We start from the raw sequence: 14007 nt of genomic DNA on the forward strand, positions 1-14007 counted from the left end.
CCCTCCAGTTCCCAAGCGGCTGCGCCAAGTGCTGCGCGCGCAGAGCGAAAGAACAGACGAGTACGCGCCTTCTCTTCCTCTACTTGTCACCTTTGGTCACAGCGCCACCTCATGGTCGGCTGAAGCTTTGAGAGAAGATTCATGCCTCAGGGACGAGGAATCAGACTCTTACCCCTTCCTCGTGCTTTGAGGTTACTTAGCAAGAAATAAAGCCAGGGAGGAAACGTACTTTTCGGATTCTCCTATGATCCACGTTCTTCCTGTTCTCGGAGGACCTAGACTCTATGGTCAGTGGCGAAGAGGGGCCCTTACTCTATCGGCGCTTGCGTGAGGCGAGGTGGTTCCGCATGCGCCGTGGGGTCTAGCGAAGCGCACGCTGGAGAGGCTCGGCGGCTGCTGCGGGCGGATCAGGTCTGATCTCTCCGATTAAAGCGAGCGGCGGGGGACCCTGTTGCGGGAGTCACACACATACCTCAGGTGACGAGTCCCCTGCCTCGGTGTCTCCCTGCGCTCACCGTGCTGGTGTCCAGTGACGAGGGTGGGCGAGGGCGGGTAGGCCCCGGGCGGACACCCCTCCCTTTCCCGTCTCTGCGCGGGAAGAGTCTGGGCACGGCCCCGCCGTCTGCGCGGTGGGCCCTCTCGCCGGCCCCGCGGCGGCCTTCCGGGGCTGCGGGGGTGCCGTTCCACGAGCTGAGGAATCTCGGGGCGGAAAGGGGATCGAGTGACTGTCCCGCCGCTTCAGTATGCGTGGAGTCAGGGTGCCTTGGGGTGGGGCGACCTCGGGAGAACAGCCTGACACCCCCGCCCCAGGACGCTGAGCTCTGGCTCTTTCCAGGCCTGAGAATCCCGGCCTTTCCTCCCGGCCCGGCCCGTGCTGCCTCGCAGGGGAAAGCAGACAGAACACTTCGAGGAACTGTGGGATGGGCCACAGGGTTGAAAAGAGCTGGGTTGAAAAGGGTCCAAGAATCCTTTACTCATCTGATCATTGAAGTTGCACAACTGAAGCTCGTTTTAACTTATCGTTCGAGTTGTGCAGTTCTGCAGAATGTCAGTCACGCTGAATGAAACCCACACTTAGTGCTGACGAGTTGATGGAGCTTGGTATCGGTCTGCTGTATTTCAGCACCAGTGAGCATGGAACTGTGAATTTGCACGCTGTGGTGTTACAGTGAAGCGTGGCAAAAAGCATGAGGAAACTCTAGGGTTAAGTACGTGTTCAGCCTGATGTCCCTTTTATTATCACCCAAACTGAGGCCACTTACTTTATACAGGAAACATTGTATCTCAGCGACGTCTTATTTTTTTTCCCTCCCAATTGAAGTTGTCTTTCCAGGAGAAAAACTTGTAACTCTGTGTCTGTCAACTGTTTGGGAATTACAAAAATAGAATTTAACCGCATATTTTCAGTTCCTCTGATGCCAAATGATAATGAGTCTCAAAAGTTCTTTAGAAAGACCATAATATTTGTAGAGCTTTGTGCTTCTTGTTTCAACTACAGTGAAGAAGTATTAAAGCTTTGTTTGTGTGCACTTCTGTTCTAAACACGCATTCTTAGAGCATGCCCAATAAGTGTTGGAGCTGAGTTGGAATTAGTACCAAAGTTGTCTCTAACACAGAATACACTTTACTTTGGAAGAAATGTGGATTTCCTATGTACGTAGTTGACTTGACCATATGCTTGATTTAGTAGGAATCTCTGCCAACCAGTTAACCAGGCAAAACTAGTCACGGTACAGGGTGTTTGAAATTACCTTGGCGTTCAGGTAATATATTTTGAAAGATGGATATTCTTTACCAAAGAATACATGCTGTGTTGTAGTGCTCTGACTACTCAGGCTCTGTCAACTAATGGCACTGGGTTTAATGTCAGAGGACTTGGTTTTAGCTCCAGTTCTAGAATTTGTGAAGCGTTTGTCCTTGAGAAAATCATTTAATATTTCTGTTCCTTGGTTTCCCCTTAGTTGATTGCTTCACTGTACCACTTTCATAGTACCTCATATTGCAATTATTGTTTACTGGTATGTTTCCCATTCTGAAATTTGTTAGGTTAAATTCTTATTTATCAGTAGTGCTTAGAACATAGAAGATATTGCAATGATAATATTTTAATGAATTATGTTACAGATTGGAAATACTACCACCTTAACCTTTTAATCGTATATTTGTATAGCACACTACACTTTTCAAAATATTTTCGCATATATTTTACCTCATACTTCACAAGGCTGTCATTTAGGTGGCCCAGACTAGAAATTACAGTTCCATGGGAATACCTTTCCTGAGCAACAACAACTAATTGAGTAGGAGAACAGGGACTGGAGCCCACCTTTTGAGCTATTCCCAAAGTTGTGCTACTTGCCTAATTGGAACACAAATTTTTTCATAGGTCATTAGGTCCTTTTACTGCCTGCCAAATAAAATAACTTTTTTAGCACTCAAGTTTAATACTTTACATGTAGATATCTTACAACAGTTGTCTTAAAAGGGAAAAAAAAAAAGCCCTGTTTAAAAATGAAACACCCAACTCCGCTGTTTCTTGGTGGGTAATTCTGGCATTGGCTGTCTGCGTCCCTTTATTTGCTTAATCCCTGTTTTGTCAAACTACAAAAGAAATGTCACTATACATAATGTAGTGAAAGTTTGCACTAATCTGTTACACTACAATAATTTGCAGTGCACTAATTTGTTCTAGCATGGAAAATATATGTCTTTTAAGATGTTTCTAATTGCAATATATTTATCAACAATATTAGAGGAAATGAAACTGGATGGACTAAAATACAGACTTTTTGGATCCAAACGCCATAGGTTCAGATTGTTACTGTTACCTGTAATAGCAGTATATGACAGAACATTAGTTTCTTCGAGGACTGGGGGAAAGGCAGTGGCCAGATCATATCAGACCCTATAGATGTATATTCCCGGTGGGAATACCACTGGGAAGATATGTATGTGTGGGTGCAGTTAGCAGTTCTCAGACAATCTGCAGCAGAACTGTGTTGTTCTGAGTGGGATATGGATGTTTTCTCTCTAAAATCAAATAATGTGAGCTTTACTTCCAGTTAATAAGGAAAAGATAAGCCATTTAATGTTTTACCACAAATTTTTTCATAGGTCTTTAGGTCCTTTTACTGCCTGTCTGAGATTTGACATTAGTAAATTGGTTAAGGTTATGAAAATCATCAACTATGATTTAGTTTGAAAGCTTCTTTTTAAAAACATACTTCTTATGGTCTGATTTGAGGCTTGTGGATCATAAAAGGAGTGGTGTTGCAAGTAGATTGGGTGGATCAAAGGGAATAGGTTTAAATGTAAAGCTTGGAGGTTAGAAGAGACAAACTATAAAGCATTTGGAGATCTCTAAGGCTATTCTGGATTGGGCCTACCTAGTCAACAAAAAAGAAGACTATTTAGGAGTAACGAATAAAACTAGGAATTGTAGTAAATATGAATTAATTTTTAAGAGTGAAAAAGTGGAGAGAGTCCATTTTAGTTTTAGTAATTAATAGAGTTGTGTCCTGTTATGTGATACTGTAATTTTGATTGTAACATGATGGAAGGTATGTTCTTTGATATATTGATTACAGTTTAAGTAGTCAGATTCTTCCCTGTATAGAATGGGTGATGGCATATACAACCTTAGCTGACTTGGAAAAAGAGTAACTTTAGTTTTGCTGATAGGTTTGTAATAGTAGTGATGCTTCCCATCATTTGTTATTTCTTAAAGTGGTGGTTTTAAAATAGTAGTTTACTCTTGATGTGTACCTTTAATCTTTATGTCTCAGAGTACTTTATAGATGGTGATTATTTTTTATGACTCCTCTGAAACTAATGTCAGAATCACACAAGCCTTACTGAACTGTAGAGCAAAATAAAAATTAAAGTTTGGTTTCTGAACATCTATTTGTTTTCTGGTGCCATTTAAGAAATTTTAAGGGGCGAGAAGACTAATAACTTCTCTCAGTGGCATGGTATGGAAAGTTGACAGTTCTTTATTTTGACCATAACTGAACACTTGGTTCTTTTCTTTAAATTGCAGAATGCCGGGTCTAAGTTGTAGATTTTATCAACACAAGTTTCCGGAGGTGGAAGATGTAGTGATGGTGAATGTCAGGTCCATTGCTGAAATGGGGGCTTATGTTAGCTTGTTGGAATACAACAATATCGAAGGCATGATTCTTCTTAGTGAGTTATCCAGAAGGCGAATCCGTTCTATAAACAAGCTCATCCGAATTGGCAGGAATGAATGTGTGGTTGTCATTAGAGTGGACAAAGAAAAAGGTAAGTGAGAAAGATACCTAAAATATAAATTTTAGATTTAAAATGGTTTATTTTAAAATATGTATTTTGTAAATGTCCAGTGCAGTAAAAAGGAAAAAAAAAAATCACCTCCTGTTGTACTTAAATTTTTTTTCCATACAAGGTTGTCTGGAAAGGATTCCAGTTCACTATCTAAGCAAGATCTTATGTTAGTAGAGATTTAATTAGTGCAAGCACGCCTTGGAGATTTTGCAGATAATGAAGTGAAGCAGGTCACATGAATTTATTTCCCAGGACATAAAAAAGTTACATTTACACTATACTGTATTCTCTTACGTTTATGATAGCTTTATATCTAAAAAAGAGAATATGAGTAGCTTAATTAAACATGACAGAAACAAAGTGAGCATATACTGTTGGAAAAATGGCACTAGTACACTTCCTAATCACAGAGTTGCCACAAACCTTCAATTTGTTTTAAAAACAGAGCTAGTTTTTTTGAAGCTTAGTAAAAACAAGGAATGCCTGTTCATCCCAGGACTAGTTTTTGTTGGTCAGATAACTTGAATTTTATCCTCAGAGGTTATTAACATCTTGATAATGGACTTCTAGTTGCCCAAGTTAGGACAGGTAAACCATAGTACTGGTACTTTTATATTTGTTGGGTGCTTTTTTCTTGATTTAAAGCTAAAAATAATCAGCTTATTGGACAAGCATGGAAATGAGCCAAAGATAAGTGGATTTTGGAACTATTTTATATTAAGCTTTGAAAAAGCAATATAGTATAAACACCCAAAGTCCAGTATTAAATGTCTCTTTGGTAAGCAGAATGCTTATGACTCCCTGTTCCTATGGGATCTTTCAGACAGTGCTAAGTGAATATTCGTTTTTAAATCATTAGATGCCTTTTTTTCTGGACACCATGTAAATCTTTACCTTTGTGAACACATTGTTTTCTAAATACAGTGTGCAGTAATACATTAAGTAGGTTTGAGTTTCAACAGACATATTTGTTTCAGTCATTTCACTATAGTTTTTTAGATGTTAGTTTCATATAGTTACCTTGTTACTTGAAAACCAGGCACATCAGTTAAATTTATCTTTTTGAATTGCCTCACCCAACCTAATTGATATTTCTGTGACTAACCTTATTCACTGCCCTACCTTGTATTTCTTTTTCTGTTATATAAAATATATATGTAAGAAGGAATCATATACATTTCCAACTGTAATTATACTTACATAAGTATAATAGATACATGCAAAAATATTTTCATGGCATTGTTTATAAGTGTTAATTAAAAACAGACAGCAGGGCCTCCCCTGGTGGCGCAGCAGTTGAGCACTGGGCTGCAAAGCTGCCTGCAGCCTCTGCAGCGCCAGTTCGATCCCCGGCTGCCAGCGAGGGTCCCACATGGCGCGCGCAGACCTCTCCTGCCGCGCCCGCTGCTCCCCTCAGCAGTGTATTTCATCACTCTGCCTGTTCTGCTCCCCACTCTGGCTCTGGTGAATTCTCTCACCCTCCCGTGCTTCCGACTGTACCCCAGTGCTTGTATAAATAAATAAACAGATAAATAAATAAATAATAAATCTTTTTAAAAAAAATAATAAAAACAGACAGCAATCAAAACTATGGTTAAATAAATCATGACTCATCCATGCAATGCAGTTTTATACAGAATAAGGTAAATATTTTGATATGGAAAGATCTCATTGATAAGGGGGGAAATAAAGCAAAGTGCAGAAAAGCCTATAAAGGAGATCCATTTCTGATAGTAGAAGGTAGGTCCTACTAGACCTTTCATCATAACTGCTCTAAATTCTGGCTTTGGCCAACCAAAAGCAGGCCAAAACTGAAGGCAAATTGATAGTTAGAAAAAAAGGAATTTCCCTGATAAGTTTTACACCTTTTTTGTCTGAATACAGACAGTCAAGTAGGGAAGCTAACATTTTAGAGTTGAATAAATAATTAACCTACTAAATTAAATAGTGTGAGAACCAGAGATGAGAGTTCTGGACAACCATAGCCTATAGAAAGTAGTTACAGGGATTGGAGAAAGAATAGCCCCAAATTTTACATATAAATTCCACTCAAGTCTGGTTGATCCTTGAACTACAAATCACTGGGTAGATTGTAAACAGCCAACAGGGTAAAATATCTAAACAAATTTCAGTTGCTTTCCACCTGGGAAAACAGAACCTATAGTTATAAACCCAAACAAGTTAACTGCCTGCTGTGCCAAAAGTCAGTATCCTTAAGAGGAACTTAAAGGGGGCCTCCCTGGTGGCACAGCGGTTGAGTGCTGGGTTGCGAAGCTGCCTGCAGCCTCTGCAGCGCTGGTTCGATCCCCGGCTGCTCCCCGGCCACTGGAGGAGGGTCCCGCATGGCGCGCAGACCTCTCCTGCTGCTCCCCTCAGCAGTGTACTTGTGAATTCTCTCACTCTCCCGCGCTTCTGACTGTACCCAGTGCTTGTATAAATAAATAAATTAATTTTTTTTAAAAAAAGAGGAACTTAAAGGAACTCAGTCTGTCACATCATCATTAACATACAATCCAAAATTGGTAACATTTGAAAAAAACAGGAAAGTATGACCCATACAGAAGAGGAAAGACAATCTGTTGAGACTTATTTATTTATTTATACAAGCACTGGTTACAGTCAGAAGCGCGGGAGGGTGAGAGAATGCACCAGAGCCAGAGCGGGGAGCAGAACAGGCAGACTGACGAAGCACACTGCTGAGGGGAGCAGCGGGCGCTACAGGAAAGGTCTGCGCACCCTGTGGGACCCTCACTGGGGGCCAGGGATCAAACCAGCGCTGCAGAGGCTGTGGGCAGCTTCGCAGCCCAGCGCTCATTCCTGCGCCACCAAGGGGAGGTCCACAGATAAGGGTTTTAAAACAGATGTTATAACTGTCTAAGTATCTTAGGAGCATGTGCTTGCAATGAATGAACAAAGTGAAATCTTAGTAGGGAAATTAGAAATTCTCACAAAGAACTAAATATAAATTCTAGAACTAAAAAGTATAATGTCTAAAAATTTCACTGCATGGACTAATAGCAGTTTGAGGATCACAGAAGATTCACTAAAACTTGGATTATAGTTCACTGGAAATGAGCCATTCTGAATAATAGGAGGAAAATGACCTATCAAATATGAAAAGCTCTGTTCAAAAGAAGAGAAGAAATTGTGGCCAAAAGTTTCCTGTATTTGCTGGAAAAATACACAAATTGGAGAAATTTGGCAAACCTCAAGCAGGATAAATACTACTAAGATTACATCTAAGCACATCAAACAAAAGACAGAGATAATGAGAAAATCTTGAAAGTAGCCAGAGGAAATGACAGATTAATTAAAGAGGAAGAGTCGTACAAATTACTGTGGCATTCTTAATGGAATAGTAGAGATCAGAGCATTGAATGACATCTTTAAAGCACTGAAAGAAAAGAACTGTCAAGCTAAATTCTATGCCTAAAGAAAATATTCAGTGAATGTAAAAATGAAAGTATTTCCAAGTAAAGAGAACCTAAGTCTTTATTACCAAATAGACCTACATTATAATAAATAGTAAGATGAATTTTTAAGGCCTGAAATGAAAAATATGTGGATAAATGTAAAAACCCGTTTTTCTCCCTTAAATTCTTTAAAATTCAAATAACTCCTTGTCTCAATATCTACCTTGGGGGTATTACTATATGGAGTTGGCTGAGTAATGACATGGATAGCCCAATGTCAGTGAAATAAAATTTTTACTAAGTTTCCCAAGAGATGGGGACATACTGTGTCACTCAGAGCCCCTAGAAATAACAATTTTGGTCAAGAGGCAGAAAGATCAAGGAGAAATCCTAAGCCAGAGCCTTAATTGAGGTTTCCACAAGAAACACAAGGCCCTCTCCTGACTCGCCCACTGCTCCCCTCAGCAGTGTACTTCCATAATCTGCCTGTTCTGTTCCCCACTCTGTCTCTGGTGAATCCTCTCTCCAGGCCTCTGGCCTATTCCCCAGCTCTTGTATGCATAAATAAGAAAAAAAACCTTTAAAAAAAAGAAAGAAAGAAACACAGGGCAGATTGGAGTAAGCAATGTAGGGTTGTTTTGGTTGAATAGTTTTGATAGGCCCGAGGCATCGAGCCTATCTGGTCTGGCTCTGGGTTGATTTTGGACAAAGGCAGTATTGGCTTGTTGTGAAAGTTTAATGAGATGGTTGGAGTTGTGGGCTCTTGATTGGTTAGTTAGTATATGAAATGCTGCTCCAGGTAAGCCCTTAGCTGTCTATGAAAAGACTGGTCTGGGAAGGGAGAGAGTATGGAGGGAATAGTCACCAATGATCCAGGACACAAATATCAGAGAATACAATTGCATTAATAAAATGCAGTTGACCCTTTGATGAATAGATGCCAAATAAACAAATACAGAATGTTTTGGCTAACATTCATTTGGATAATTAAAAATTACTAATTCCTGCAAGGAGGTCATAGAGAATACACAGTTACGTGATAATAAAGATGCATTTCTGAAAACCAAAACCTCATCTTGTACTTTCTCTGTGATACTATTTTTATGGGATTTTAATGGGGAATAAGTGTAAGTATCCCAACCAAATTTGTTACAGTTGTTTGCTGGCACCTGGACAGTTCATTTTTATGAAAATTTTCTTACACAGGCTATATTGATTTGTCAAAAAGAAGAGTTTCTCCAGAGGAAGCAATCAAGTGTGAAGATAAATTCACCAAGTCCAAAACTGTAAGTAGATTTTTGAGTCATATTAGTCCACTGTTGGGTGGATGTGTTTAATAATAATTAGTATGTTATATTCCTGACAGAAAAATAAAAAACAAAACTTACGTTTTTTGTAATTCTTTATTCCTGTTTCCAATTTTGTGTCATATAATTTGAAGACTTAATTTCGACTTAATTACAGTGTTTTTAATCTCATGTTGTTAGTTCCTTCAAGCACTGCTTATTTAATGTTCACAAATCAATGCAGGATGTTAGTGTTTAAGCTGTTTTTGATTAAATTAACAATGGCTAACATCAGCTGATTTGACAATATATTGTTCTTGACTTTCATCTCTGATATGGAATAAGTATCACAGGAAAAAACCAGCAGGTATATGTTAAGAATGAGAAAGATTATATAAAAAATGTGTGAATCCAGGAAGGTAAGTCAAGTCCTATTATTAGATCCCTCCCCCTCATATCCTTCCCCACCACCCGTACCCCCAGTTTGTTAGTTATTTGTATTACTATTTTTTGCTAAAATTTCCTGCTCACTTATCCAGAGTAAGCACTAACGAAGCAAGAACCACCGTTTCTTCATTCTTCATGTTCTTTTTCTGTTCTCTTGCCCTTTTTAAATTATCCTTTATTCCCTAGATCCTTGATTCTTAATGGCACTATTTCCATTGTTTCTGTTCTTTGCTCTTTTGTGTCCTTTGCTCTCTTCTGCCATGTATATTATATTCATTCCTGTCCTCAACACAAAATGCCAAGAAAACTGTTCAAATAAAGAAAAGATTTTTAAAATCTTGCTTATTAACCATAGTAAAAAAGAATAAAAATCTTTTTTAAAACTATCAGACCATTTACCCGAGCCTTTCCCTTCATTTTAATAATGTGCTTACTCGTTTGGTGGTTTGTTTTTTTGTTTTGTTTTGTTTTGTTTTGTTTTTTTGTTTTTAAGCAAACATGCTGGTTCTCTGTTTTATTTTTATTTTTCTTATTATTTTTTAAAAGCTTTATTTTTATACAAGAACTGGGGTACAGGCCAGAGGCATCAGCAAGATCCCTTTTTAGTAAATTCTTAGGACCTTACCACTCAGAACGTAGTCTCTGAACCAAGTTTTAGCATCACCACACAGCTGACTAGAATGCAGGATCTCAAGTCACACCAAGTTTGAGGATCCAAATTTGAGAACCACTGCTCTTGTTTCTTTCCCCTATCATATTGTCAAAATAAGATGGCAGAATGAAATACCGAATTTAGTACCTTTCCTCAGATTTCATGTGTAATTAGCACAAGAACCTCCTTCCTTACACTCTTTCTCTTTCTAAGCCCTTTGGTTTTAGGAGAGTAGAAAAATTGCTTGGCAGCCATGGTTAGACTGGATAGGATTCAATGATAACCGATCAGAAAGATTACTAAAATCTCAGTCTTGGGTGCATGCTCTCATATGAAAGGTAGTAGTCAGAGCTTACATTTGTATAAGGGGATTTGTATGATGTTTTCCATTTATCGAATATGCTCTTTATATATATTTAAGGTTTCTGAAGTAAGGAGAGATACTAGTATCTCTCTTTTCCAGGTAAGGAAACATTCAGATAGGTTAATTATCCCAGAGGCAAGACTTGATCTGGTTTAGACTAGATTAGATTTATACTATTTTCTATAACTTTTGTTGTGTCCATGAAATAAGATACTTCTCTTTGGAGAAAGAGTATGTGGTATGGCAGTCTTTTGTTGTTAAGTAATTATTGCAGTTAAACTAACCAGCAGTTTGCTTTTTATATACTATCTATTGAAATGTAAAACACCTAGTTTTTTATAGATCTCTTACCTTTGAATTGTTCACCTCTGGATTTTGTTTGTAGGTTTATAGTATTCTTCGTCATGTTGCTGAGGTGTTAGAGTACACCAAGGATGAGCAGCTGGAAAGCCTGTTCCAGAGGACTGCCTGGGTCTTTGATGACAAGTACAAAACCTGGATACGGTGCCTATGATGCGTTTAAGCATGCTGTCTCGTAAGAACACCTTCTTGGCTCTGCTTCTACCTTGATATCACAACTGCTGGGTCTAGCACATGGGCTGAGAGCCTGACAATTAATCACACAATATCCATGTGTTATAAGTGCTTGCCAAATTTAGATTAGAATATTTCACTATAAAAGGCCAATCCTATATACCCAAGCCTATAGAATTTTGTGTAACATAGTTATATGCCTTCATAAACCAAATGGTCTCACCTCACACTGCTCCCTTACACATTTTTCTTTCCTATTTTGTTATTATCCTAGGTGTCTTCAGGCCAATGTAGATATCTCATCTAAAATTAACTTCTCATCTACCTCAGTTCCTTAGAATTCAGTCTATGCCCCTTTAGCCAGTTTTCCATGTTGGCTTGCTCTGGTCTTATTATTATCAGAATTTGCCCTGCGAGCTGTGTATCATAACCTTTACTTCAGCATTCTGTTCTTTTAACACAGCCTCCTGTTAATCCAGCTCCCACAGTTAGTTCTGTGCCATCTTAATTACTGTCAGGCTCTGATTCCAAACCTTTACTTTCTTCCTGTCTCTTCATTTTTTCCTGCCTTTTCTTGTTTAAGCATATATATACCATGATCTATCTTTTGAACAACTTTCTTGCCAATATCATGAGCTCTTTGCCCTGTTTTTCCTTCTGTTACATCCAGCCCTTGATCCATGTTCCTGCCTTCTCTGTACTCAGAGTCTTCTGGGTGCTGCTAGGAAAAAACAGAATCTTGCAGGTTGGTGCCACTGTATATTCATGGTCCCCAGCCTCAGCTGGACCTTCTCTGCTCCTGGTCAGCTCAGCTCTTTGGGGACTAGCTCTTTTGGAGTTTCTCTCTTTCTCGGATACTCCTTTCATTTAGGTGGTGTGCTCGCTTCCTAGTTTATAAAGAAAATAGAAGCCATTGCTTCTTTCTTCCTCTATCGCAGCAAACTTATCTCCCTCTCATTTGTCATTACCTCTTATCACACTGGGGTTCATATCTTTCTTTCTGTTAAATTAAGCCAACCTCCTTTGCCCAGGTACTGCTCAGGGATTGCTTGCTATCATTTTTTCCCTCTCTCGAGTCTTCAGCCTTTCCCTTTGTTGGTTTTGCACCATCAGCATAAATATATACTCTGATTTCTCTCACTTATACTAAAAAAAAGTCTTCTCAACTTTCCCTCTACTGTGTAGCAAACATGGCATAGTCTTCTTTTAACAGCCAGACTCCTTCAGTTCTCTGTACTAAGAGTCTCTTTTTTAATAAACTCTTAACCTCCTATTCCTGTCTAAATGTTAGTGTTCTTCAAGCATTCTCACTAGTCACTGAGGTTACTTTCTCAACCTTTGTGCTTCCAAAGGATATTGGTCCCCTGAACCCTCAGAATGGCCGGATGCCACGTGCTTCTTTTAGATCCTACAACAAGCCAACTCCAAATCCCTTCCAATTCACCTATCCCTGCCTCCCTCACTCCTGCCCCAGGCCCCCCCCCATGTGACTTTCTTTTAATATCACATGGGAAAGGTGAAAATAATTGCTAACCTTTATTTAATTCTCACAGCAATTTGTGGTATAAGTGCTATTATTATGCTTATCTTATGGGTGAGAAAATTGAGACAAAGATAAAATAATTTTTCCAATTTTACACAGCTAGCAGATGGTAGAGCCAAGACTCAAACCCAGGCATTTTGGCTCCACCCAGATTTTTGTACAACTAATCGTTAAGCTCTGCTTTGTATTTCTGTTCTCTCTGACTTCAGTCCTGCACTCCTCCATCAGTATACCTTTTAACGTGGCTTGCTGTCATCATCTGGCCCTAGTTACCTCTAGCATCCCTCTCCAGTTAACTTTCACATGCATTATTCCCTTTTCTTTGGACATTCTTCTTTTGCTTCATCAATCATGTAGTGGCCATCCAGGTTTAACTAATGATATATATATATATATATATATATACTCAATCATGTAGTGGCCATCCAGGTTTAACTAATGATATATATATATATATATATATATATATATATATAATATATATTTATATGGGTACAGTCAGATGAGAGAATGCTACACTGCTGCTTCTGCGCACCATGATTTTTTCGCAACCCAGCGCTTTTTTTTAATTAAGAAATAAAATTTCTGAGGTAGCTGTAAGCAGTATTTTAACCTTCCCAATCCATTTTTCCCTACAAACATCAGTGGTAACCACTATTCTGAAATTAGTATGAATCATTATTTTGTTTCATGGTTGTAATACAGTGTAAAGTACCTATATAATGGTTTTTGTGTCTAAAATTAATTGTCGTATCTTTCTATACCTCGCTTTTTCGTAAGGCTGTAATTAAGCAGGACTTCCCCAAAGGGATAAATTATACCACTCTTTATTTTCTATGTAGTATATCATTGTAAGAATATACTTTCTCTGTTCCCCTATTAAGAGATATTTAGGAAATCTCCCCTATCCCTTCCCCCTGTTTTTGAAACAATTCTATAATGAAAATCCACATACATGTCTTCATAAATTTTCACGTTTCTAAGGTATATACCTAGGAATAGAATTGTTGGGTCATAGCATTGATATATACACCTTTAGATTTACCCAGTTTTGCTAAAGTACTCTCCAAATTGGTTCTACAATTTCTATTCCCTCTAGCAGTTGTATGAGTGAGTGTTTGTCCTTTCATTCTCACCAACATTTGGTATACATCATCTTTTTTTTTCCTTAAGCCAAACTGGTGGATGTACAATTGTGTCTTATTTTAGCTTGCATTCTACTGGTTGTTGGTAAAATTAGCAGCTTTTCATAAGTTTATTGATCCCTCGTATTCTATGAAGCCTTTCTTCATTGCATTTGCCCATTTCCTGTTGGTTTCTCTTCTCGCCGTTTTGTAGGCAGCATTAGCTGAATGAAAATTCCCTCCCTCCATCCACATTCTTTTGCCTTGTACTTCTTAATCTATCCTTTTTAAGCCTGATGCTTGCTTGTGCCATTCCTTTTTTGATACATCATCGCTGCCTTT

The 14007-nt window shown here is 38.7% G+C and overlaps 2 protein-coding genes across 3 annotated transcripts in view; one reads left to right on the forward strand and one right to left on the reverse strand.

The window, feature by feature from the left end:
• ATP6V1D (ATPase H+ transporting V1 subunit D) overlaps window positions 1-428 on the reverse strand; it is a 28238-nt gene extending 27810 nt beyond the window's left edge. For both annotated transcript variants that reach the window (XR_008550213.1, XM_054691180.1), the window contains exon 1: window positions 230-428. The gene's annotated coding sequence lies outside the window, so the exon portion shown is untranslated. The remainder of the gene's footprint in view (window positions 1-229) is intronic.
• The window catches only part of EIF2S1 (eukaryotic translation initiation factor 2 subunit alpha), a 20494-nt gene continuing 6487 nt past the window's right edge, over window positions 1-14007 (forward strand). Inside the window, 5 exon segments of the mRNA XM_037503534.2 lie at window positions 1-477; window positions 4040-4281; window positions 8922-9001; window positions 10850-10956; window positions 10958-10999. Coding sequence (XP_037359431.1) covers window positions 4041-4281; window positions 8922-9001; window positions 10850-10956; window positions 10958-10999 — 470 coding nt within the window. The 5' untranslated portion in view covers window positions 1-477; window position 4040.

The sequence above is a fragment of the Talpa occidentalis genome, unplaced genomic scaffold, assembly GCF_014898055.3.
Source record: "Talpa occidentalis isolate TD23 unplaced genomic scaffold, MPIMG_talOcc4v2.1 talOcc4.11, whole genome shotgun sequence".
In the NCBI taxonomy this organism is placed as follows: domain Eukaryota; kingdom Metazoa; phylum Chordata; class Mammalia; order Eulipotyphla; family Talpidae; genus Talpa; species Talpa occidentalis.